The 25,802-nt window shown below is 42.0% G+C and overlaps 1 protein-coding gene across 1 annotated transcript in view; it reads left to right on the top strand.

The window, feature by feature from the left end:
* CLCN4 (chloride voltage-gated channel 4) overlaps positions 1-22,453 on the top strand; it is a 336,781-nt gene extending 314,328 nt beyond the window's left edge. The window contains exon 13 of the mRNA XM_069640618.1: positions 11,436-22,453. Coding sequence (XP_069496719.1) covers positions 11,436-11,526 — 91 coding nt within the window. The 3' untranslated portion in view covers positions 11,527-22,453. The remainder of the gene's footprint in view (positions 1-11,435) is intronic.
* The last annotated feature ends 3,349 nt before the right edge of the window (positions 22,454-25,802 follow it).

Below are 25,802 nucleotides of genomic sequence, written 5' to 3'. Positions count from 1 at the left end.
AGGCGTTAAGGGTCGGCGCCGTTTACGGCGCCGTTAACCCCTTAACGCCTGACTCGTAATGAGGCCCAATAACATTCACACCACCATAAGGTGAAAATCCTATTAATCACTAATTTATTTCCCTGTTTTTGACATCCTAGTGCGAGGAATTGTAATGGAAGGGAATTTATAATATCTTAATTTTGTAAAGTTTGACATTCCGCAGAAAATGGAAAATGTACATGGGTTAATGTATTTCTTGCCTGACCAACCCCTTTACATAATGTACCTCAGCATGTACACTTCCTAACAGAACACTGTGGCCATGATTCTGCAGCCAGACGAGAGCTAAAGAGACGCCATTTTAAGGAATGTCATATCCAACCATTTTGAGCACATACCACTACACTCCTCCTCCCCCATGTTGTTTCACATAGACACGATCTATGCCCTTAAACAGTATGGGGAGACCCGCAATCATAGGGGTAGTGTTACTTTGGTTCCCCACCCCCTTTGCACAGTGCTTTGTTGCTTTCAAGCTAGGTTTGCACTATTCACAATTAACATATAACAGCCCATCCTGAACCCACATAGCACAATTTGTTTAGTAGGATATAGTTCCTGAAATCAGCAAGCCTCATTTTTACATTGGAGATAAAATATGATCATATGTTTTTTCATGTACACCCATCATTAAATCACATGGGAATATGTTACGACTGTTTCTTATTTTAGGATTCATAATGGTTTGACAGTGTAGCGGTTTGAGACTTTGGCCCTCATTACGACCCTAGCGGAGAACCATGGTGCTAAGCTGCCAACTCCGCCATGGTGGTTGGCGGACTTACCGCCCCATTCCGACCTTGGCGGGGCGGTAAGTCCCCAATCCCCATTTACCCTTCCCCATTCCCATTTTTGCCCCATAGGGTATAATGGGAGTGGGAAAGCCGTTAATTACGCCACCGTAAATTACGGTGGCGTAATTAACAACAAGTCCCGTAGCGCCATGGATTTTTCCGCCTGCAAAAAGCAGGCGTAAAAATCACCATGGCGCTACGGGAACTCGTAGTCAGGCGGAAAGGTGCGCCATGGTTTACGCCGGCGTAAACCCCTTTCCGCAAGGGTCGTAATGAGGGCCTTTGTTTCCTGTTTTTGGGGTGCTTTATCGCCTTGGGCTTATCTCAGTGACGTTGCCACCCATCTAGAAAAGCCTGAGGTGGTGAGTTTTGTGAACTGGACATGTAGCACCCGTACATCATCTACTCTTGTTGCTCGATACTGAACCATTTTATCTAAGCTTTCCAGTAATTTCCAAGCACTTTTCGTCTGTCACAAAAGATTTACGTTTTCTGGAAAATGTTTGTGTAACTTTCAAGACTTTTTCCTTAATTTCCATTTATCACATACATGTCTGCAGATGTTTCTGTAGGAACATGTACATAATCTAAAGTTGACATTTTGAGGACATACTATGTTACTTCTGCCTTCTGGATAGTTCCCATTCTGTTGTGGACTATCCATGAAGACATTGGGCCTCATTAGAAATGTGTACGGTATGAACGGTGCCGTTAAGGCACCGGGACCGTTCATACCGGACCGCTGCCTTACGAGTTCTGCTCGCGGGTTACCTGGTGGGCTGTGTGGCACCCGCGAGCAGAACTCGTGATTGCACCGGCACCGTTATAAATGGTGCCGGTGCAACCATGCTCCCCACCCCCATTCTGCCCTATGAATGGGGATCGGGAGCCCGGCATTACCGCCTCCCACGAATGGGCAATTACCTGCCCATTCATCTCGTAATGGCCCGGTTATCGCGGAAGGCGGTGCCGGTAGCGAGCATGGCGGTAGCTGTGCCTGCCATACAGGCACGGCTACCGCCATGCTCGCAATGAGGCCCATTCTCATCTAAACAAGTTCAAATGTGAGATGGCTTGTTTATTCCATAGGGATACAATGTCACCATGCAATGTAAGAAATAAGGTTTCCCCAAAAAATAAAGCATAATCAAGATATTGTAGAGTACCTCACAATTTCTTACACTTGTTCCATCAATTGACCTAGGACTTTGGGCTTCTTTCTACTTGCTGAACTCTGACGTTAACTAGAAGTATCTGACTAGCTTTGGGAAGTATCTGGATAATCGTATTCCATGTATTGCATGTATAGAATCTACAGTGTAGTGCAGTGAACCTGTACAATTTAAAGTCACACAAACACAGACACCATTTAAGAAGTGTGTGGTATCATAAATGTACAATGTAGTAACACAAGTATGTTCAGGTAAGCAATCATGTATGAAGTCTGAATCTGAGAACAGTATCTCAAGAGTATATGTTGTGCCAAAAGCAAGCATATAGCTACTAAAGAAGGCCCATGATTGTAAAATGTGGCCAGTTAATAAGCCCTGCCTTCAAGGGGATTCAAGAGCCTGTGATACATGAGCAAGGACAGAGGCGCATCCCCCGGCAGCTAGAATACCATTAGTCAAGGCAGACACTGTTTGGTTTGTATCTTAAGAAATGTAAATAGTCTTGTAGTCGGACATGGCGAGCAGTAGCACTTGGAGGCTCCAGACATTATAAGCTACATGACATTTGGACGCCCCAGCCCTTTCCCCGGATTGCACCATCACACATGAGATGGTTGTCTGAAAACGGCGAAACATCAATGTGGTCATAGAAGGACAGGTCCCGACACAAGGTACGAAACTCGAGGTCCACGCCCTGGGATGCATGGTTTCCAAGATATTTGCACCCCAAGGCACTGCAATGTACTGCACCACTCCAGAGAACGGGTACTTGTGCTAGTGTCTTAAATTAGTGGAGCTCAAATCTGTATCTGTTAAGGAGCAGGAGATTGCGGTTGTGAGAGATAAAATGACATGTTAAAACGAGAAAGAGCATTATCTTTAATAATGGGATATTTTTCAAGTACATTTTATGGCAGCTTCTCCTTTTGTTAGTCCTTCGACTGCACTATTTTAGCCAGTTTGCTTTATCCTAGAGCAAGAGAGCAAGATGGTGGATATGTCATCTTCACACCAAGTCTGTGGCAGGAAACCACTGGGCCTCCTTTTCTTCTCTGAAAATAATATGCGGCTTTAGGGGAGGTGGCAATGTAGCTCTTGCTCAGTGAGATGGAGGGATAGAAAGGTGAGATATGGAGAGGTTCAAAGAAGAACCATGGATCTACTCAACAGAGTGATCCATATACCACTTTAGCCAAGCTTATACGTATAGATGACCATCGTTGGAACAGGTACAACATGAACAGAATAAAAGAGATTAACAAAGGCCTAGGATTACAAGATGTTCTCTGCCAGGCCAGGGTCAGTGATACTGGTGGTGCCCTCAGCCCCATCTGTAAAAGGGTATACTTTTTGGGCGGATGTTGTACCAAATGTGTTATGCACATAACTCCCTATATAGCTACACAAGGAGCTGTAGTGGCACCCTGTCTTAGCTTTGATCAGCCTTCTCTGAGCTAAGCCTCATGTACACAGACACTCACATTGTAACCAAAGAGGATGTAGAGGGAAGGAACCATTTAAAAGTAGTGAAATCACAATGTTTGCAGGGATGGTAGTTCTTCTCAAGCAGGAAGGAATGAATGGACATTTGTTGAAAGGATGCTGATGAAGAGTTGATGGTGGAGGTCGTACGCTCATCAAAGTCTGATATTCATGTCTTCAAAAACCCTTGGTCTGACTTGCAGAGTGATCAGAGGTATGGGAGCGACCAAACACCTGGTACAGGAAGGTTTTCGTGTTCTAACATTTAAGCCATCAAGGGACACCAGTTGGCAACACGGTGCCATGACTGATGCTGCCAATGCAATGCCCTCTAAATATCCCATCCTAGAGTGTGATGACTTGGAAGTAGGCACATTTGGCATCAGGAATATTCACTCTTTGCAAGGACGAGGCACCACATTAGATCTAAAACTAACTATTTCCATTAATCCATTTTTAATAGGTTTAATGTGAATATGAGCAAACCAGTAAGCAGTATATTGTTTAGTAATGCCCCATTTATAAACTTGCTAGCACACACTGTTTTCTGTAATGTGGCTTCCACGCACTTTACTGTTGTATGAAAATCACCTCCGTTTCGAGGTTCTGTAAACGAGCCCTCTCAGGTGCTCGGGTTATTCTTGGGCCCACGTCTTTGATATATCAAAAAATACAATTATTTACAGTTAAAATAATCTGCTCTGAAGTATTAACTAGTCCTTCTTCCTAAAGAGCAGTGTGGGCAGAATTAGACGCAAATGAAGACTGCTTGTATTCAAAGTGAAGGGTGCTGAAATGTTGCACTGCTTTTTTCAAGTGGGACTCCTATGAATCAACTGATTGGAGAAATATTGCGCTTACAAAGCCTGTGATTGGGTGCTGCCTTTTGTGATGGACTGCACCTGATAGAAAACATGGAGAGTGGCTCAATATAAAGCATTAAAGAACACATCCTTTCGGTGGCAGGATAGCTCAGTGGCAATGTGTTCGCCTTGGAAACAAGGTGACATGAAGAAACACAGGTTCAATCCCCGGTCCGCACTTAGAAACCTCTGGGTATTTAAGCACGCTATAAATACAACTAAGACAAACAAAAAGAAAAGAAAAAAAACAATTACACAACAAAAAAAAAGTGCCAAACAATACCTGTAGCAGCACCTGGATGCCCGCAGGCTGTGTGAGAGCTATAAAAATGCAAAGAAAGAAAGAAAGCACCTAACGAATGCATTGTATTGATCAGTAACAATTCAAATTGACCTGCGCCTCAACTCAGAGAAAGCTTGTTGCCCCACCACTGGGAGATTTCCAGGAGATATTCTTATAAAAATAAACTGACATACCAAGACAATAGAATGTGTGGGCTTCCCAAGGGATTAAAGTCTAGGGTCCCAGAAGGTCTATATCATGAGCCAACTTCAAAGGTAAATTCACCTTTTAGCTGTTATCTTTTGACCCTACTGTCTCATAACAAATCAGCTATTTGCTGACAGTAATGTAGACATGTAAATGGGGACTGTTGAAATTGCTACTTTAAAACAGCACATGTTATTTACCATTGACTTTATATGCAGAAGCGACTATTAATTATAAGTCTGGAAATGTAAGAGCTAGAAGCATGGAATGGGTGCATTTCAAAGAACAGAGACTCCTCTTTAGTTCGACACCAAATTAAAATGATATACATTCACTTATACATTAACCAGAAATTATTAAAATTCGAAAAATGCATATATTTTTTTGAAGCAATATGCCAAGTAGTTATGTCGCATTTCCAAGCAGTGACATCGTAGATTTTCAAAAAGTGATATTTAAAAGTACCCTAAGCACTATAACAGATATTGCCGAAATTAGATCACGGTTCAAAGGCACCATAGCATTGCCTAATGAAGATATGTTTGATAATGTATTCTGTGAAGGCCATAGATGTTTAATAAGAAATGGGAAATGGGAGCAAGTTTAATTGTGTCATTTCTATTTCCATAAAAATAATACAAATTGGGTGGGTGAGACAAAATAGTATGCGCATTCTAAAATGAAAATATGATTTCCCTACCCCAAAACCTGTAGAATTCGAATGCAAGGTATTATAAGAATATTTCAAACTCCACACAAACGTTTGCAGCCTGCAGCACCAACAACAATACAACCGACGTATGAGACCTGAGATAGTTATTTGATTCAAGCATGCATTGGCGTCATTGAGGAAAGCAACAAGTTTACATCATTTGCAAACATAACTTCATGTGCAACTTGAAAATGTTTTCATGCAAAAGAAGTGTTCAAATATTGGCCAATAAGCGGCAGAAGTGGAATGAAGACCTACTGGAATGTTGCACTTAATATAGATACATTATTGATTTTGTACATGGGTTTTTGGTGTTAGGAATAGTGAGATAAATGCAGGCAGGTCATTTTGATTTTGGTAGAACAGCTGTCTGTGATTGTGTAACATTTTATTGACGTCCTCTGCATAAACCTGGAGACCACCTTTGCTGTGATTTCACCTTTAATTGCTTTATTTAAATATATCCGAGTTTTGATCAAATTGCCTGTTTCTTGCCCAGAATTGAGGGGTGGCGCTGTATATCTTAGGTGGCATTAGATCAAGGTGTCCACCTGATGTAGTATCAATACATATAAGGAAGGGAGGGCAGGGGTTTGATGGAGTAACCATGGTTACAGGTGCTATTGGTGAAAAATTATGCATACAGCTGCTTATGGCCTGGCCACAGATCAATAAGCAGGAAGAAAAAAGGGGCTAACAGAGGTAATATGTGTGTTGCCTTAGAGATGATGTCAGCTGGTAAAATGCTATGGGAGATTCCTCTTGGTAGAAGGATGATTCACCAGAAGGACACTTTTTCAGGATATGGATCTGCAACGTGCAGCTTTCCAGTAGTTTTGGACTGCATCTCCCATCATAACTCAACACTAACTATGATAGCTAAGGGTGATGGGAGTTATAGTCCAAAATATTTATAGAGACAAAGGTCGCAATCCCCTATCCAAGAGCAATGTCAATAAAGTGCAGCATGGACATCAACGTGTGATGCTGCCCGAGCTTATATCTTAAAATATGATGATGTCTGCGATAGCAGCAGATGAGGCAGAAACTTAAGTGTGGATCAACAAATAAGAGTGTGCAGTCCAGTAGCATTATACCAACCCAAAATCTTAGAGACCTGTGAAAAGGACTGACATGTGAATGTCATTGTGTATTATGGGAAGGTATGACAGCATCATTTTCAACTGCCAGAATATTGAAGGTAGGTATGCGTTTCATAGTCTTTGAAGGAATTGGTACAAAATCCAGCATTCAACTGGGGTGCCCCAACCCACCTCTTCTTTTCTGAAACAATAAGCCACAATTAAAACATCTGATGTATGGCAGCGTGGACACACTATCAGATTACAGTGAGACCCACATTAAACTCTATTGACCTCATTATGACTGTGGCGGCCACGATATAAACGGTGCCGGTAAGGGACCGGTACCGTTCATACCGGGCCACCACATTACGAGTTCTGCAGCGGGTCCCGCTCTGTACGCCTGGCCAGACTAGACATGCAGACCGGCTCCTGCTAACAGAACAGGATGGTAACAAAGGACCCGTCATTAACAGGTCCGTTGTTAGCATCCTCCCCATTCCCATTGAGCCCCTATAGGGGCTCAGATGGGAATGGGGACGTACCGGGTCCCGCAAATGGGATTTACCAGGCCCGCAAATGTCGGAATGGCCCGGTAAATCCCATTTTTCGGGACCCGGACCCGAGTTTGGGGGTAGCCATCCTGCTAAAAACGGCATGGCTACCTCCTATCTCGTAATGACGCCCTATGTGTGGTCAGATCCTTCAGGACTGGCCTACACATCTGTGGCTGCTCATAGTGTGTGTTTTGACAAAAAAATAAAGCATTGAAGTTTACATGAGTCTTATGGGAAGAAGTTAAGCGAGGCAACTGTTTGTAAAGTCAGGTTTTCGGCAAAATCGTGCTGCCCTCTCCCTTGAAATGTTTTTTTTGGAGAGCACAATCAATAGTTGAAATAGTTATAAACCCAGAGAGTGATATATGGGTGCCTTTCACTGTATTGAATCAGAGCAGGACATGGGTTCTCCAGAAATGTCTTGACTATTAAGGCTGTCCTTACTCATCATACCGGTTGACTTGATCACAGCTAGTTAAAGGTGGAGGTGGTTAGTAAGTCAACCAGCACCACATACATGCTGGTTCATATTTACTATATTTCTCTCTTGCTTCAAGGACCACGTGGCAGAATGTGTGGGAGAATTGATAATTCTCTGCTGTGGGTTGGTTTAGAGAGGTAAATAGTGCACCAGAGCCCTGACAATCATTAACACTTGATGATAATGTTCACTGTCACAATGCATGTGGCAAAAGAGGACTCCCACTGCCTCTTCAAGTACAAAATCAACTGATGCCACAACACAGTTTGCACCAGTGTCAAACTACATTTTTAATAGGTTTAAATAAGTGATGTCCGTTAACGCAACACGTGTTTCGACGGTGGCCTTCTTCACAGTCACTCAAATCGAAATGACTGTTTATTCTTCCCCACAGTCCTTCTAACGTAAACAGTAACTGGGTTTAATCCCCGTACCTTGTTCACAGATTTAATCCCCCTGCTGTATCAGTCAGTCCCTGTTTGGGAGGATTGGCTTCATAGAGGCCTGCTATTTTCAACCTTTCTTGGGTATTAAACTTGGGTTAAACCATTCAAAATTGTTTAATTATCTCACATCACCATACCATTTCCACTGGGATTTCCACTGGGATTTCCCAAAGGCCTGGGCTAGTATGCCCTGGAATAGACCAAGGATTTGTGGAATAATGGCTGGTTCGGATAGCAATACAAGCTGGTAATGACCCAGCAACTTAACTTGTGTTTGGGAGGATTGAACGTGCAATGGGAAATGTTGGGAACGGGGTGAGCGATGGAAGCCAGATGGGACAGATATTACTGGTACCCAGTCAATTTACCGAAATTATTTCAGGGTGATACATTTCAGCGAAGACCATAATACCGAAAAACACTGAACACCTAAATTAAATATATAAAGGGTAGTGGCGTAAGGGTTTAAAATGAGTCGGGATGGGATTGGGGTGGCGTTATAAGGGTAGAAAATTGGGGGTTAGGTAGGCACTCCCAAATAAAAAAAAAACAAATCAGTGTTTTTTGGTATTTTGGTTGCGATGAAAAGTACCACTCTGAAATTTCCATCTGTAAAATCATATATAACCATATTACATTGCTTTCAACATGGACCAGTATAGTTGTTCTAAGCCAGTGTTCTGAGGAACGTGAGTTTCTGCTCCGGGGAACCCGGGTGCTAATTGTGCTTACTCTTGGATGGCTCTTAATTTGGCTGAGTTGGGTGCCTGCTCCTGGAGTAACCGTAAGGCGGCTTATTCTCATCTGAAGCGCAATCTCTCGGACCGGTAACGTTAGGCTGTCAACAACTGTGTTCACGTTTTCCTTCAATCCAAAATCCTCAAATGTTAACGTAAAATGGAAACCAAAATAGACATCATTAGCACATGCTCACTTTAATAGTTAAGAGTGAAGTCTCAGAATTTTATCAAACACATTATATATTATCTCCATATCACTACACCTTCAACAGTATTTCCCCATGAAACAAGCATTTGTTAGCCTTTGACACCGTCCCCCTGTCTTTCCTGTTAATGTTCCTCTGCAGGCTTTGGGGCAGCGTGATGTCATTATAAGCCTCTTTGGTACAGTTGAGATTTGAGCTTTTCCCTTTCGTGAAGGTATTGTCAAAAAAGCTCAGTGGATGTTCTGGATTGTATTAAAGAAAGTTTGCTTTGCACTGGTGGAGTTCAGTTTAATGCCCTGCTTCAATTGATTTTTGCACCATGGTAATGTGTGCCATAGTGCAAAGGCCATGCAAAAATACAGCTTCATTAATGAGCGCCCTGAAGCCTATGATTCTGCATGGCTAGAAAGAGGGTAAAGCAGAAGGAGGCAAGTTAGACCATGGGAAACCGGCACAAGGAAGGGGCGGGGCAACAGATGAGGCATTTGTATGAAGAGATGCCAAATGCCACGTGGAGGCAGTAAGAGAAAAAGTTGCAGCAAAGATCTTTGAGAGAAATCCTAAATAACAAATTAGGCTATAAAAGGGTGTACGCTTGTTCAGTGAGTAGAGAGAGGGACATTTTAAAGATAGGGGAAGCAAAGCAGAGAAACTGTCCAACAAAAAATTTGTGGAAGAAGAAGAAACCTAATTGCAATTGGTCATTTTGTATGTTCGGTTCAACTTCTGCACGCACACAAATACACAATGGACCTAATTACAAGTCCAGCGGTAAAGCTGCCGGTGCTACTGGTGGGTTGCCGCCGGACTTGTAAGATTTACCGGCGCCTGGCTTGATGGTAACACCAGGGGATTAAAGCCCCGGCGTTCCAGAAAGTCAGGGGAATGTGGAACACTGAAGCACCGGTACCGTTAATAACGGTGCCGGTGCTTCCGTTACGTCTTGCTTACCATGGCCGCTGTGTCCGGCAGGGTCTGCCCTGTTGGGCACAGCGGCTCCAGCAGGCAAACCCATAGTGTGCCGGTCTGGGAACAACGGTGCCCTAGGCTTACCGGCACCGTTGTTTCCGGACCGGCACACATGTAATGAGGCCATTTTGAATGTAAACATGCATGTGCAGAAAATAGGACGTTCAGAAGAGACACATGGTTAGGTTATATTTCACTGATGCATCGCTTAAAGAATCGATCGAAATGCAGACATTTATGCAGGCAAAGAAAGTGATGCTGGTGGACTGAAATGTTTCGCTGGCAGTGTCCCAATCATTAAATGGGAGCTAGAGAACATCCTCTTCTGTTCTGCATATTGAGGCGATATGCACCGACGTGGTGGGCCGACCCTGTAGGTAACAGCCCCCCGTCCAAAATTAACAAGGGTGGCAGTCTGTTACATACAGGGTCGGCCTGCCGCCGAGTGGCATATCAGCATTAGCACCCGTGTATATCCCTACAACAGTGCCAATGATGTCCTTTTAAAAAGAAAATAAACGTACCTTGCTTGCGTGACCCGGTGCCAGCGCTGCGGCTGTTTCTGAAGTCTGTTTTTCATGTTGATGACTCGTCCTCATCACCATGAGGACTTCGCAGATAGCAGCACAGTGTGGCGCCGGGCCGCACAACAAAGGTACATTTATTTTGTTTTCGCTTTTTTCCAAAAAAGGCACCATTAGCACCCGTTTAGGCAGGGGGAATGGGGAAGGGAAGCACTCGACACCAATGAAAATGCTCAGAACGCAGGCTTTACAGCCCGCGTTTCGAGCATTCTCCTTGGTTGATGGAGCCTCCCAGGGTGCAAATGCATTTTGAATCCCTAGCTTTGCTTTCCGCTCCTCTGGCGGCCTTGCCCATGTGTAGACTGACTGATACTTTGATGGGAGTGGATCATGTGCCTACAGCTGCCTTTATTTTATTCATGGGAATGATAAATACGTTACTAGTCCAAATGCTGAAATACTTAACATCAAGATTGCTTCTGTCATTTGCTGTCCCCGTGAGATAGTTTTTGTCTTAATATAATGCATAAAGTATTTGCCCGAATACACATACATTTGGGTTGGAAAAATACAAGGTCGATGGTGAATTGATGCGTTTCACTTACAATTCTCTCCACCCAACCGGGGGCGCTTATTTTGCTGTTTTGCATAATGAATGCATCATCCTAAGGTTTCGAGCACTTCGTTTAACTTATGACGTGACTGCATACCATCCTGCTAATGCGAATTCTATGGGTCTGCTCATTTTTTGTTTATGGGATTTCAAAGCATCCATTAGCTGCTCATTATAAATCAGCATCTGATCCCCGGGAGGGGAAAAGAGATGCAAAACAGACCATTCACTGTGGCCTTTTCTGTCTTTTCTTATGTTTCAGGCGGCTCCTGGGCATCATAACCAAGAAGGATGTGCTGAGACACATGGCGCAAATGGCCAATCAGGACCCCGAATCCATCATGTTCAACTGAAGCGATGGACACTCTGGAGTCAGGACACTGGAGGACCGCTCTGGGAGAAGCATGGAGACCATGTCCACGGGCCTGAAAGAGTAATCTTTCAAAGAGGCACACGCTTAAGGCTAACGCAGAGCCAAAAAGGAGCAGAAGAAGCGGCAAATTCCCGGATCCTTTTTCCCGATGGAATCTCTCATCCCTCGATCATATCACGCTATCTTCTTAGTGAGATGGGTTAACATTTATGCCAGGGAACAAAGACATGTAAATAAGATGCTTGGTTTTTTGGTGCCACACCCCCTCAGAGTTCAGATAGGAGAACGAGATCAACCGTTTGTAGTGATCGGCAAGGTCCAGGGCACTCGACGGATAGGTGTGTGTATGTGTGTGTGTGTCTCTCTGTCTTTGAAGGTTTATTTATTTACTTGTTGCAATGCAGCATAAATATATTCCTACAGTATGAACTGCGTTCCAAGATTTGTTAGTACCTGCCAATGTGAATTACCTTCATGAAAATGGCGGTCAGTCCACATGTGAGAGCACCATAATCCGCAGAGCACAATCTAGTGGCTCCTAACAGCTTCTTTCACTAACTCAGTTCAGCCAGAGGCAGAGAATTCATCTTTTGAAATCAATCATGAGCGTATTAATATTGGGAAGTATTGGTTAGGGCACCACTTCAAAACTAATGTATGAACTCTGAATGAAAGAAATGGTTTCCAATGTAGGGCCTCTTTTTAGAATCGCACACGCTGCTAACATATATTTGAATCATTGGCTAATTTTCAGACATTTTTGCCTACGCTATTAGAAGTATGTTACTAGGCTCAAATTGGACACCGCTTAGAGTAATTGGATTTTTTGTATCCTCTTTTTCTTTTTTTTTTAAGTCTAGTCCGGTTGGGTACTCCAACACAGTTATTCCTGATTGGTAAACAGAAATCGCTCTAACATTGCTGATAGGTTTCCTCAATGAGTGGCTGGGCCATAACCATCTTCCAAATCCACCAGGGTGCCTGGCCACCATGCAAACAGCCAGCAGCAGTGCACAGCATAAGTCCAAGTAACATAACATAAAAGAGCACATATACTTTCGGGTTAATGAGTTATGCCTTTCCTGTTTTCCTACTTTGAACGAGCATATTCAAATAAAGTGCTATGCCTGCCTTCTAGAGAAGGTCATTAGCCCGTGAACTACTTTCAACAAATTCTGTATCCTCTTGCTATGACGTCACACCAGTGGAATATTAAAAAAGTGATTCCACTGCTATGATGCCACTGCAGGGGAATTAGGCCCTTCTCTGCCTCTCCTGCATCAACGTAGAGCTGAGGGAATCAGGCATGACCTAGCACTGGCTGAGCAGTGACTCTCACATTCAATCGTTAGACCTTGCTCTGGGTTTGTCATTTGACAGTGCAGGTGTTACACTTCCGTGAAATTAACAAGTCTGCAGCTCCTGCATCATGGCAGGCGGGACAGCAGACGTGGGTCGGGGTGGCCCGCAGGGCAGCAGACACTGGATTGCTTCTCGCGGGTGGCAGGCACAGAATGACAGAGGTCGGGGAGGGTGGCAGACTCTAGGCATCATGTGGGTGTAATGGGGGACAAGCACAAGTGAAGTGGAGCATGTTGGCAGGGCACAAGGTATTTTAGTGGTGTCGTGGGGTAGGGAGCCTAGGAAGGTACCTATTCATGTTCTGGACGCTTCCTTCTTACTTCTCTTCTTCACCCCAGCATTTATGGTTCCTCTGAACAGCACAGGGTGCGAAAAATGGTTGCAAACACCTAAAGTTGAAGTTGATAAACTATCAGCTCCAGGGTGCATTTCACCTTAAGGTTCTGAGTGAAATCCTAGGCAACTCTAGCTTCTCCCTCAGTGTCTAGCAGATGCCACTCAGAATACCAGGGTCTAATATGTCCGCACTGTTGATGGTTAGCCATCTGTTATGCATTTACACAACCTGATGGCCCTGACAGTCTTTGTGTGTGATTGCTGAATTCCTGGCCAGTCATGGTGTTTAAGTGAGAGTTGGTTAGGGGTGCTGAATTCCTGGTCGCTGGTGGTTAATCATTGTGTCTATAGAAGGGTTAGTGAGTGGGGCGGCCCTGGCACGTGGTCTGAAACGTAGCGGTCCTTCCATTACCTTCCACTCAGAGTCTGAGAGTGGATGGTCCTGGCATGGGGACAGAGACCCAAATACTCTTCCAGCCCACGTGTGATGTGTGTTCCTGTCTGATGGTGGCAGGTATGGGGCTAGGGTACTTGTGGGAAATCACAGATCCTCAGAGGGGGACTGTGATGCGCGTCAGTGGGGTCAGAGCGGGTGGTTGATGGAGTGAAGTCAAGTGGATAGTTGTACATTTCTGTCATTATGGCGGACCTTAACTTTCCATCCAGATATAATAAAGGGGACATATTTCTTTGACGTATCCCACATTATTGCACTTCCACACATGTGCAAAACTCACACAGAGTGATTCCGCACATGAACCGATGTCGCACAATTTATGGAAGAAGTTGTGTTCTTCTGCAAAACCAATCCATACATTACACCATAAGGTTTGCCAAATTTTCAAGTGTTCAATTTTCTTCAGCAGATTGCTTTGGGGTGGGGTTTCAGAATATCTTAACTGACAGACCCACATAAGTCACAGGACATTGATTGGCAAATCTGATATCTTGTGTGTGCCTTCTCTCATAATCTAAAATGATAGTCCTGCGTTTCACTTAAATATTTGTATGCCTGTCCTTTCTAAATTCTCCTTGAGGCAAATGGCTGTTCTGCCTGTCGTGCCATTGATTCTGAGTCCTGCCGGCATTCATTCTGCACATCAAACAGGAGCCTGCCGCCAGTCTCTACTTGGCCAGGATGGCTGAAGATCCACCATATCAGACATGCTGGATTGTGATAGCCAGCCATAGCACGAGCAAAGTTTCAGGAAATCGAGGCACAGGAATTCTCAGCTCACCTGGACTGAATGAGGGGGCCTGACTTTCTTGCCCACCGATTGGCTGGAATGAATCCTGACCCCTCTCGACCCCCGCACCACCTGCCAGTAAAAGCAAGCGAACTTCTCAGAATTCCTTTCTGGTGAGTGGTGGAGAATCCAGAAAGATTCAGCCCAAAAAGCCTTGACAATCGGATGCATTGTCTTTTGTAATGGAGGAGCTTAGTTTGTCCTTTTGGAAAGAAGATGAGCGGAACACCTCAAGGCCTTTCCAGGTATAAACTGGAGCATTTCCTGTTCATGGTACTTATTTTACAATATGTGGAGAGTAGAAACCTGACGAGATTGCGTTTTAAGAAGTAGCAATATTTCCATATATTCTATTCGCTGAAGTTCACGTTTGGGAGTATTATTGGATTTTCATTATTTTCCAGATTATTTTGCAAGAAGACCATTGGAATAAAAGCCGGTCGAGCAGTATTTATATTTTCATACAGTTGTGCTGTGGGTCTAACATGCGTCTGGGCAATGTTGCAGAAAGGACTAAGAAACTAAAAAGAAAAAGTAGCAGTTGAAAAAATCTAACTATAAATTTGGTCATTCTGATAATAACAGTAACACCTGTATCCGAGAGGATAGCTCAGGGGCAACACGCTCGCCTTGGAAGCAAGATGACGCAATGGAACACAGGTTCAATCGCTGGGTCCGTGCTTAGTAACATCCAGGTATTAAGCGTGTTATAAATAAACAATTTAATCAATAAATATGTACACTACGGAAATAATCTGGAGGGGATGTGTAAGAGGATAGTCAGTTATGTGTGTAGCTACAGTTCGAATTTTTTGTCATGAAAGGTAGCTACATTCTTATGGAAGAAGTGCTGTGCATGGTGTCATTCGTATTGTATGTGAAAGCAGATGAGTGCAGGAGTCTGGCTGCACATTTGACTAATTACAAAAGTGCAGCGTGCGAGAGGAAAAATGCATAGGTTATATTGAAATGAAAATCTAGAATTAATACATTTGGCAAACTTCTAAGACATCTGGGTTGATAGATTATGTTGTATACATTCTGCCTGCTTCCAGCTATCACTGAATGGCTACATTCAAGACCCCACTTAACAGTAAAGGCAGCATTCTGTCAACACCTGCATTTGCTGTAGTGAAACACATTCTACTATCGCCTAGCATCCATAACATGGTTTCCCTCATGGACTTGACTAAATGTGGCACCCTGGTCAACTGCACAACCCTTTACAAGTGGTATAGAATGCCTATCACAAGAGATCTACAAAGGCTACACAGTCTGTTCAATATAGTGGCTACCCTCACAATACACTCCGAGAGCAACATGGAATGAGTCCAAATGCAGCACAAAGGTTAACTGGACAAGTCTTCTAAGTGAAACATGATGGCTATCCTGCAGGATATTCATGGGAAAAAAACTTGGCTACACTTCTAAACAATTTAAGAGCAGAAGCAATGGCCACCTTTCTAATGATGTGGTTCAACACGTTGGCCACCCTAAGAATACCCCCATGCAATAAAATGTAGAAAGCTGTTCATGCAATTGTGGCAAGGAGTCATCATTCTAACATTGCAGCCATTTTATAAAGGTACAACTTGGGTGCCAATTGAGCAGGGGGTAATGTGTGTGTATATGTCTAGATGAGTGTCTGTTGTGGTGTGTGTGTGTGTGTGTGTGTGTCTGTGTGTGTGGGTGTGTGTGTGTGTGTGTGTGGTTAGATGTGTTTAATTTCCTTGTTCTCTGTAATTCCAAATCATTTATAAAATCATAACTGAAAACAATCAGTATTGTTTAATGGACTCATTTTATTTCAGAGCTCGTCATAAGAAATCAGTTATTTAAAATTCACCAGATGCATATTTCCAAATATGCAACAGAGGACTGCACACCCAAGTTATTCACTATATTTCCTGGGGCTGCAAACGTGTATACCAACCCCATTGTTGTTTAATACTGTTTCACTCTGCTTCAAAGTGATTTGTTAAGTGTAGAAACGTAAAATAGATAACAGGATCCAAAGCAAGAGGGATTTTCAGAGACATTCAGAACACATAAGTCCACAGTCCCTCTACTCCCCACCCAGCCTGAGACTGGGTGATCTGCTCACTTAGTTACCTCCCCTGATTGCTTATAGATACCTTGCTGCAAAATTGCCCACCCTCCCCCATTGTTATCTCCCCAGTCCCCGCTATCTCTGCTTCCTGTACCATGCCCATCCCCCTATGATTTGTAAAGCACACCCTTGCTTCCCGAATCTAGGTGCTTGCTCAATATTTTACAAATAAAGAAAAATACAAAAGCTAGAACACCACAATTAAGAACCAATTTCATTACAACTTACAGGTCCAACGATAAAGTTATCAGAAAAATCCTGTCTAAAAATTGCAACATCTTACTGATTCTGATCTTCAAAAAGCATTAGAAGACCACCCAATGATAACCTTCACAAAAGCTCCAAACATCAAAAACCAACTCATTCCTTCACATTTTGAAATAAACAAAAAACCTGCAGCAAACACAACAGGGTCCATATGGCTACAACAACCACTTAGAGGTAACTACAGATGTGGAGACTGCTCACTATGCAAATACTCCGACAATGCAAAAGCCATCATCCAGAAACCAAATGGCACCATATATTGTGTTCAAAAACATATTAACTGCAAAAGTAAGAATGTGGTATATGGCATCAGATGCACCTGTGATCCACTCTAAATTGGTAGTACAATACGAGAACTAAGGATAAGAATTGGTGAACACATTAGGGCAATTCGTAACCAGGATTTCAGATCACCACTTGCAAGACATTTTCTAGCCGAACACAAATCTGAAGAACTCATGAATATAAGATTTTTTGGTATTGAACTTTTTCTGAGGAAAAAAAAGCCTGTTGGATTTGCATTATGGACACTTGTCACTCAGGTTTGAACTCGGCCCAAGAACTGTTTCATTTTTTGCATTAATAGCATATCCTTTTCCCAAATACACAAACACCCAGAGGACTTTTCAGAGGACTTTTCAAGGACTTGAGGACTTTTCAAGGACTTTCATTGACCACTCCCATTAAAGGACATTCAACAACAAACTTGAGAAAAGATAGCACCAGGAATAATAACAGGAACCCTCAGGTGATTGGTGAACTTTATCCTTATTGTCTGATGTGGATAAATAAGTAGCTCTTTTATGAAACGAAATCAACAGGAGCCCCAAAAGGAATCTACAGATAATTAGTGAATTCTAACTAAATTGTCTGGTGCAAACTACAGAAGCCAGAAGGAAAGTATTCTGAAATCATTTCTATTTTTTGTTTTTGAGTTTTAGTGAATATACTAACTAAACCAATACATTTCTTTTTTGCACATTACAGAATTAAATAATTTTCTCTTTTCAACCTTAATAGTCTTATGTAATTACTTTGAAAGAGCTCATTCCATAGACTTAACAAAAATGTTTTGCACTTGCTCAATAAATACTCTAAAAATAATAATGATAATAAAGGGGTTCAACAGGATACACAGACCAAGTGTGAACAGAAGAAAAAGTGGTGTACTTTCCTAGTTAACCGCAGGAGGGTGCAGGGTGTGGAACAACAGTAGACAAGTCTCTTAGGATTAGAAATGTGCAGCGAGAAGGGTCAATAGTAGGACCCCATAGTGAACCCCCAATGCAACATACTGTTCTTGTTAACATGGCTTTTCTGGTTATGATGGAGCTAGAGAGAGGTTTGCTGTCATTTCACTGGTCCACCACTGCTACCTGCTGCATGAAATAAAATGATCATTTTCCCTACCTTGGAGGAACCTGTCTCTTGTTGGTTGGAGACGTTTATCGCTGGGGCATTACTGGGACCACAATGACCTGCTCTGTTGATCTCAAATTTCTGAAGGGCGAGAGCTTCCGAGCACAGCAAAAGAAGCCTGTGTGTCCCCCTTTTTTTGTACGCCACTCATGTCAGGTTCTTTGAATAATCCATGGTTTGGGCTTCAGCAAACACAGGAAAGGAAGAGTTTAAGATTTTCCAATATTTGTTTTAATGCACCAGCTCAAGAAAGTATCCACTCACAGTTTACGTTCCAGAGCTATGCCCAAAAAGAATGGATCGTCTTTGTTTCATATGTACAATTATCTTATTTCTGTTTCTAAAAGAATTTCACAGAAATGTAGTTGAAAGAGAACAAGCCAGGCGGAGTCCAAAATGCATCCTGCGACCAGACCAATTTTTATATTCTAGTTCAGTGGTCTGCAACCTTCAGATCTCCAGCTGTTTTGGACTGTGATTCACAGCACAATGCCTCCCTAGAAACACTTAGAAACTGATATAGACTTAAAATCAAAGTTTCAGGTATGCGGGAAGCCTACTCTATATTGCAACGGTCTTCCCTGCAACACATTGTTTATCGTGGTAGTGGTTGGGCCTCACACATTTCCTTTCTTCCTTGGAAAGTCTGTATTATCTCTATAATTGCTTTATCTGGACCCCTTCCAAATCTTGATGTGTTCTGTTTTTTAACTGAGTAGGGTAACATGTGTCCTGTCAATTTCTTTTTCTACAAGCAAACAAACACAATTTGGTTAAGTCATTATCTCCTTTTATGAGGTAATTGAAGGTTGTCCTCACCTCTTTTCCCCTGACACATATACATTTTCATAGACCGGTCCCATTATTTAGCACAGTTTCAAAAATGACACTGCTCGTATTGTTGTTTGTGATCCTTTCATGGCAATTATTTGTTTACACATTTTCTCAATGGCTGTGTGTTTGACAAAAGTCCCCTTGCTTTTGTTGATGGCTAAGGACATGAGTGTATTTCTTGGTTGAGTACACTACTTGTGATCTAATTAGTGCATTAAACTGAGACATTCTCTAGGCATTATGCAGCCCACATCGGTTGCATAATTCATAGGTTAATGTTAATGTGTTTGAAAAATATGACAGGACATACATTCACAAAAAGTCATAAACAGTATGGACCACATTCAAAAAGCTTTTTCCAAGAGTTGACATAAGTTCCGCCTGGAAAACATAGTAATTTACAAATCAGTAGGTTAATAATAATTTGCAAAAGGACTTATACCTGATTCACAAAAAAGTATTGATGTGTAATTTGCATACAATTTGGCATATGTTGTGCAAAGTTGTGTAAAATAGACCTGCATAACTTAGTACCTGACTAGCAAAAGCAGACTTTTCTGGGGTAGTGGAATTTTGGTTTTGTGAAGTGTGTGTGCAACGAGGAAAGAGGTGCTAACCTGCAAAATTCTAATTTTACATATGTTCACTAAACTTTAGCATTTCCTTGGAAGCTTATGTGAACACACTTGAGTTACATCTTGACAGTCTATGATTGTAAGTGTTGAATGAAAGGTGTACATGTGTATGTCAATGTGTGTGATGTGTCACAAAAGAAGGGATGTTTAGAGAAAGAAATATTTTGAAGTAGGAAACACAATGATTTCTTGTTTGTAAAATGTAATATGTTTCCCTGTTTGACAGGGAGTAACCTTAATTAACCTTGTTTTAAAGTACTCCATGTTTAGGTTATCCCTTGTCAGAATATTAATTTTGACCGCATTGTAAATTTGCTTTTTTGTAATTTTACAAGTTTTCTGTCATTATTAATTTAAACCTTGTTTCTTTGTAAATACAGTTTCTACGAGCAAGTTATATTTAGACATGTGGGTAACCCATGACAGGTGAAAACCAGCATTCTTCTACATGTACAATTTGCACATGCTATACTGTAATTAGTCATAGTCACAAAGAAAATGCACTTATAACTGAACATAGGGGTCTCCATGAGCATAGACACACACACATATATGCCAAATGTATGTAATGTACCCACTGCGTAACTTTGGAAAAACGAAATTTAAAAGTCAATCATTTTGAATTTTGTTTTCATCCTTTGTCCAAATAATGTTCTGACTTTTACCTTTTCGATGTGAAAATGTTGACTGCGAAGTGTTGACTGAATATGTCTATGTGAATAGGTGGGATTTGTGGCATGAGAAATAATCCATAGTGGAAACATATTTAAAGCCAGAGAAGCAGGTTTATACACATTTTTTGTTAAATTTAAATATTTTTCCTGTCAGACATTATATGTCCTTATTCCAAAGAAAGGTTACTCCATTTCAGACTACCAATTTTGGGCATATGTTGGCCTCTTGTTGGTGTCATTTACAAGTATTTACAGACAATAGTACATTACACAGGATTTCTTTGTGACTACCCTTGTGAACTGTTATTACATGTGTTGTTAGTCATACTCACACACAGCTGAAAATGCTGGGTTTTATGTGTACGGGCACAGACACACATGCATGCATTGTGTAATTGAAGGCTCTAACTTTTCAGTTAATTTTCACAATGCTACTGTCACTTCCTCCTCAGATGCTGCCACTATGACAGTAATTGCTGGGCTGTCCCTCGCGTAATGTACCACTTGAACCTATAGTACTAATGTGAAGATAAGGGTGGGGAATGCAGTAACACATGTTTATGCATGCCCATGTGAGTTATGACTTGACGGGTGTTCACCAGCATCTGTAGTATCCTCCCGACATATACCTCTGAATGCTAGCTTTTTCAGATTTGCTGGTAACTTACATATGGCAAGTCTCACGCGTTTGGGTGACTTAAGCAAAAACGAATGCTTGTTTATGCCTATGTGCTTTGTGAACATTGTTTAGCTTGCTTTGAGAATTGTGTAACATATGCATGTATAATGTATGCCCTTTTCCATGCATAAGTCACAATTAAACAATGGCAAATCGTTGTTCCCTCTCTAGGTCCCCTCTTTGTGAAACCACGTATGTCCATGATCTCAGAAACATTGAAATCATACATGTCAATTGTGTGTCCTGCTCTGTTTCTACTAGACACATTCTCATTGTAGATGTATGAGCTTGTGATCAAGCACATTATATAACAATGGCAGACATCACTGATAGTTTGAACCATTAATTATCAGGCCCTACAACAAGTGACCTTTGAACTTATGTACACCCTGTGTCCCGTCTGCCCCTTACCAGGTCATGCAATTTAATAGGTAAATATTGGTGCACCATTGTGTCATTTGCACTTGTAGAGTTGAACTACATGAAATCCACATCATAGTTTACATAGTTTTCTGATCTCCCAAAATTCAGCAAGTTAGATTCACAAAACCTAAACATTTACCCTTTACATTTTCCCTCAAATGACTGCTCCATTTAGGCCTTGCGTTTGGGTTGCCTCAGTGCAAAGAGTAAAATATCACTTGATTGTAGTGTTGTAGGGACATTATTCAACATGACTGCAAAATCCCAACTCCACCTCAACAAGAAATGCACAACCGATTCAAAATATTCCTCTGGTCTTCATACACCCAAAAAGTCAAGTTTCTTTAAGGCAATTTTCCCTTTTTGTCCCCAGTTTGCCACTATGACTACTTTAGGGGTGAAATGTCAAGTATTGTGTTACCCCCACCACAAAATAACAAAATAGTCATTTTAAAAATGGCTCCCTGACCAGGACGAAGATTGAGTTTTAAGGGTCATGCATTGGGTCAATCATAATGCAAGATCCTACGTGTAGATCCTTCCTCATTAATGACTGACCATTTCTATTCTTCTGGAAACAAAAACTGTTTAGCTAATATGTGTGCCAAACACGCAGTATTGCGTGTGCTTCTATTTTGCATAAGTATCTGACATTGGCTATCTTTACTTAATGTGTGTGAGCAGTACAGTGTATCACTATTTAATATGTACTGGTTAATTCTATCAAAACTTCTGTCACAGTAAATGCCGTATTTGTTTATTTAAGCATACAGTATGTGATCGCAAAGGTTAGAGCTGTGGAATACATTTTGAAATAATCCCTAGGAACGAGTATTGTTTTAGAGTTGAAGAAATATGTAAATATGGAATAATAATGTTTGAATTCTATTTTTTAAATAAAATTATTATCAAGACTTGAAAGTGTTATGTTATGCTATCTTGCATTTGTATAGCACCTCCTGCCATAGGTTAAGGTGCCAAAGCGCTTTGCCTGTCAGAGAGGCAGAGGGAGAGTGTGATAGAACATGCAGTAGTGGTAGGGAGGAAAAAAGCCGGGTAGATAGTTGGGGTGAGGGCTGAGGACAAATGAAATGATCAAGAAGAGAAGACATGAGAAGGAAAAGGTGGATGATCTATGCATACATTAGGACCATATTTATCGTGGGACTCAACTGTACTCTATGGGTGGGGCAGCGAGATAGCTCGAGAGAGGTGTTCGCTGCACCAGGGGTATTTCCGGAATTTACTCACCTCATGGCGAGCCTGGGCATGTATAAATCATGCCCAAGAAAACAGATGTCAACACCTTTCTACTTACTTTCCTGGATCCCTACAACATTTGGGAGGGGTTTTATGTCAGAAATCCAAATTTGCCAAGTTTGGAAAAGCTCCCTGAAAACTGAACAAAACAACCTCCTTTTTCTTTCATTTTCTTTGGTTTTCTCTTTTATGTCATGGTTACCACAAGGAATTTTGTTTTTTGTAATACTTGACCAAAGCCCTAGAAGTGCTTAAAGACTCATTTATTCAGCAGTGGTCAGGCTTGTGAGCCTTCCACAATGACATGGTGAGCCTGGGCATGTTGAAACCATCCCCAAGACTATACTGCTGGCAAAGCCCTTCTAACTTCCTAATCCATGAATGGATTAGGAAAGATGGGAAAGCTGGAAGGAAATATGGGCACATTTAAATCAGGGTGGTATTTCGACCATGACCTGGCTTCCGGGAGGTTCCCGAGTCCTACTAGGACCTTTATAGTAATGGTTATAGTGGTGTGAGACAGGAGTCCTCAGAGCCTGAGACTGGGCTCTTATGCAAGTTATTTTACATTTTCCTTTAACTACCCTTCGCACCCTGGGCTGCAGTTTCTGTGTCCTGTTGCTAGAGGGCTTCATCTGAGTGCTAGGTCAGTACAGGGTGTAGGGGTCTTTTAACAGATGAGATTTCCAAGTCTACCTTCTGTTCCAGATTATTTTTCCATGTTTAGGGGGTGCAGCCTTATGATTGCTTCAAGGCACTTGAACATTAAACATTTAAAGCAAAACATTATAATGAAATCTCAAAATAATATAACATGACCTAACCAGCTATTATATAAAGGGACCTGACATCAAATCCACCCAAAACAAGAGTGAACAAGTACATACCAAATGCAAGTAAAAAGAAAAACAGCAGCACTCAGATTCTAGTTAACTTGCATTTAGCTGTGGGATAAGAACAGATTGACCCGAACAGAACAAAACATTACACAACATGTTTGTACTGCTTACAATCATGACATGGCATATCATAAGGTAACACAGTGTAGCATAGCCAAACTAGGCCTAACTGAGTGAAGCACTTCAAAACAGGGCCGATCATAGACAATATAGCTTCGTGGCAGGCACATAACAAAACCTGCCATCGCTAGGCATCCCAAACAAATAATGATGCAACCCAGCATACATGGCACCACCAAGGTAGTGTGTCCCCAGAAAGATATTGGAGTGGTTGCACAAGTACACACACACACACACGCACAGACATGTGTGTGTACATGCACCACATACGCACACACACGCGCACGGATTGAAAGTCTGCTCTTGGGGTTGAGAGATTTAATTTATTTTTCATGCTTTCAGATACACAACACAGAGACTTTCAAAAGTTTATATATTTTGGATTAATCTATAATGGTATCTTCAAAAGTGGTTGCACAACTATGAAAACTCATTTTTGTTCTGCTTCTTATAGGTACTAATCAAAAGAGGCAACACCTGTCCGTAAAGTGACACACTCTGCGTGACCCGAAAATCATGTCCAAATAAGATCATGGGGGGTGCCCATCAAGGCACGAGCGGACAACTCCCCAACCAAGATGCAACAAAAAAAGTTCCAGATGGCACTGCATGTTCCATAAAGTAATCCCTAGTTTATTTAAATTGCACAAACAGCATGGATGGAGGAAGGGAATCCATCTTGACGTGTTTCACTCAAGCGGGCTTCGTCCAAGTATTTCTAAAACTGTGAACCTTTGTACAGTAACATCAATCAACAGACAATGCACTTTTTTGCCGCAATATGATACCCTGCATCTTGGCAAGCAGCTTCCAACATATTCATTTATATTTTCCCTTTCGCCGACAGGTTGAAAGGCCAATTAGCTGCTCCTCTCCACTCTCTACATGGTGTGGCACTAGATGCAAATCCCGCTACCATTGTGCAAGCTCTAGCCATACCAAACAAGTCTCATTATCTCTGGCCATGCAAAGGAGGCACTTAACATCATCCCCAAGATGGTGACCATTCTGGGTTTAAGTGTCCACACACACAGACATTGGTTGTGCAAAGGTTTGAACACTCCACTTGAAAAAGGGAGCATTCCTGGGGGATTCTTTTGAAGCTCTTCAAAGTCTTTTTTTTATTTTGAACAGTTATGGCCTATAATAGCATACATTAAAAGCTTTTTTAACAGAAAATCTAAGGGTGGCTTAACGTTCTCTACATATGAATTTTTACATTTATGTTTTATATTTTTTATTTTGTACTAGCAGAAGTTCTGGAGACAGATATGACATGATAACACTGATCCTGTGGGTCGCTGTTCCAATTCGCTTATCGCTTGATGTGCTTTGCATCCTGAAGTAAACAGCACTGAGAAGGGGCGCGTGTGGCTGGCTGACATACCCCGGAGCAGATGTTGCTCGGAGGTGCGAGTTGGTCTGCTGCTGCATGCTGGGACCTTCTGTGCTCTCTCCCCACCTGTCTCCTCACCCTGACATGGTGTTGTTCATTGTGGTGCATTGCAGTGCAAATATCTTGGAAACCGTGTATTCTAGGGCCTGAACCTTGAGTTTTGTTCCTCATGTCGGGACCAGTCCTTCTACGACCAACTTGATGTTTTGCTGATTTCAGGCAACCGTTTCACGTGTGAAGGTGGTGAAATCTGAGGAAAGGGGTGGGGGTGTCCAAATGTCATGCAGCCAGCAATGTCTGCAGGGTTCTAGCGGGTAATTATCCCCCAATCCCGCATTTTTTTTAAACACCTATTTTACAAAACAAAATTGAAATAAAACCTTTAATATAAAAAAAATAGATTTGAAACTTTTTTTTTCGACACTTGTGTCGGAACATTTGACATTCAAAACTATTGTTTCAAAACTTTGACTGGAGACCTAGAAGTATTAATGCTTCCCCAAGCCACAAACCCACAAACACATTTTGACTTGTGCTGAAATCCAGGGAACGCGGTGGGGTGTCCACATGTCATGTAGCCACTAATGTCCAGAGG

Source organism: Ambystoma mexicanum, chromosome 7q, assembly GCF_040938575.1.
Source record: "Ambystoma mexicanum isolate Mex_15411 chromosome 7q, UKY_AmexF1_1, whole genome shotgun sequence".
Taxonomy (NCBI): Eukaryota; Metazoa; Chordata; class Amphibia; order Caudata; family Ambystomatidae; genus Ambystoma; species Ambystoma mexicanum.
This window is presented reverse-complemented; position numbering and strand designations above follow the sequence as displayed.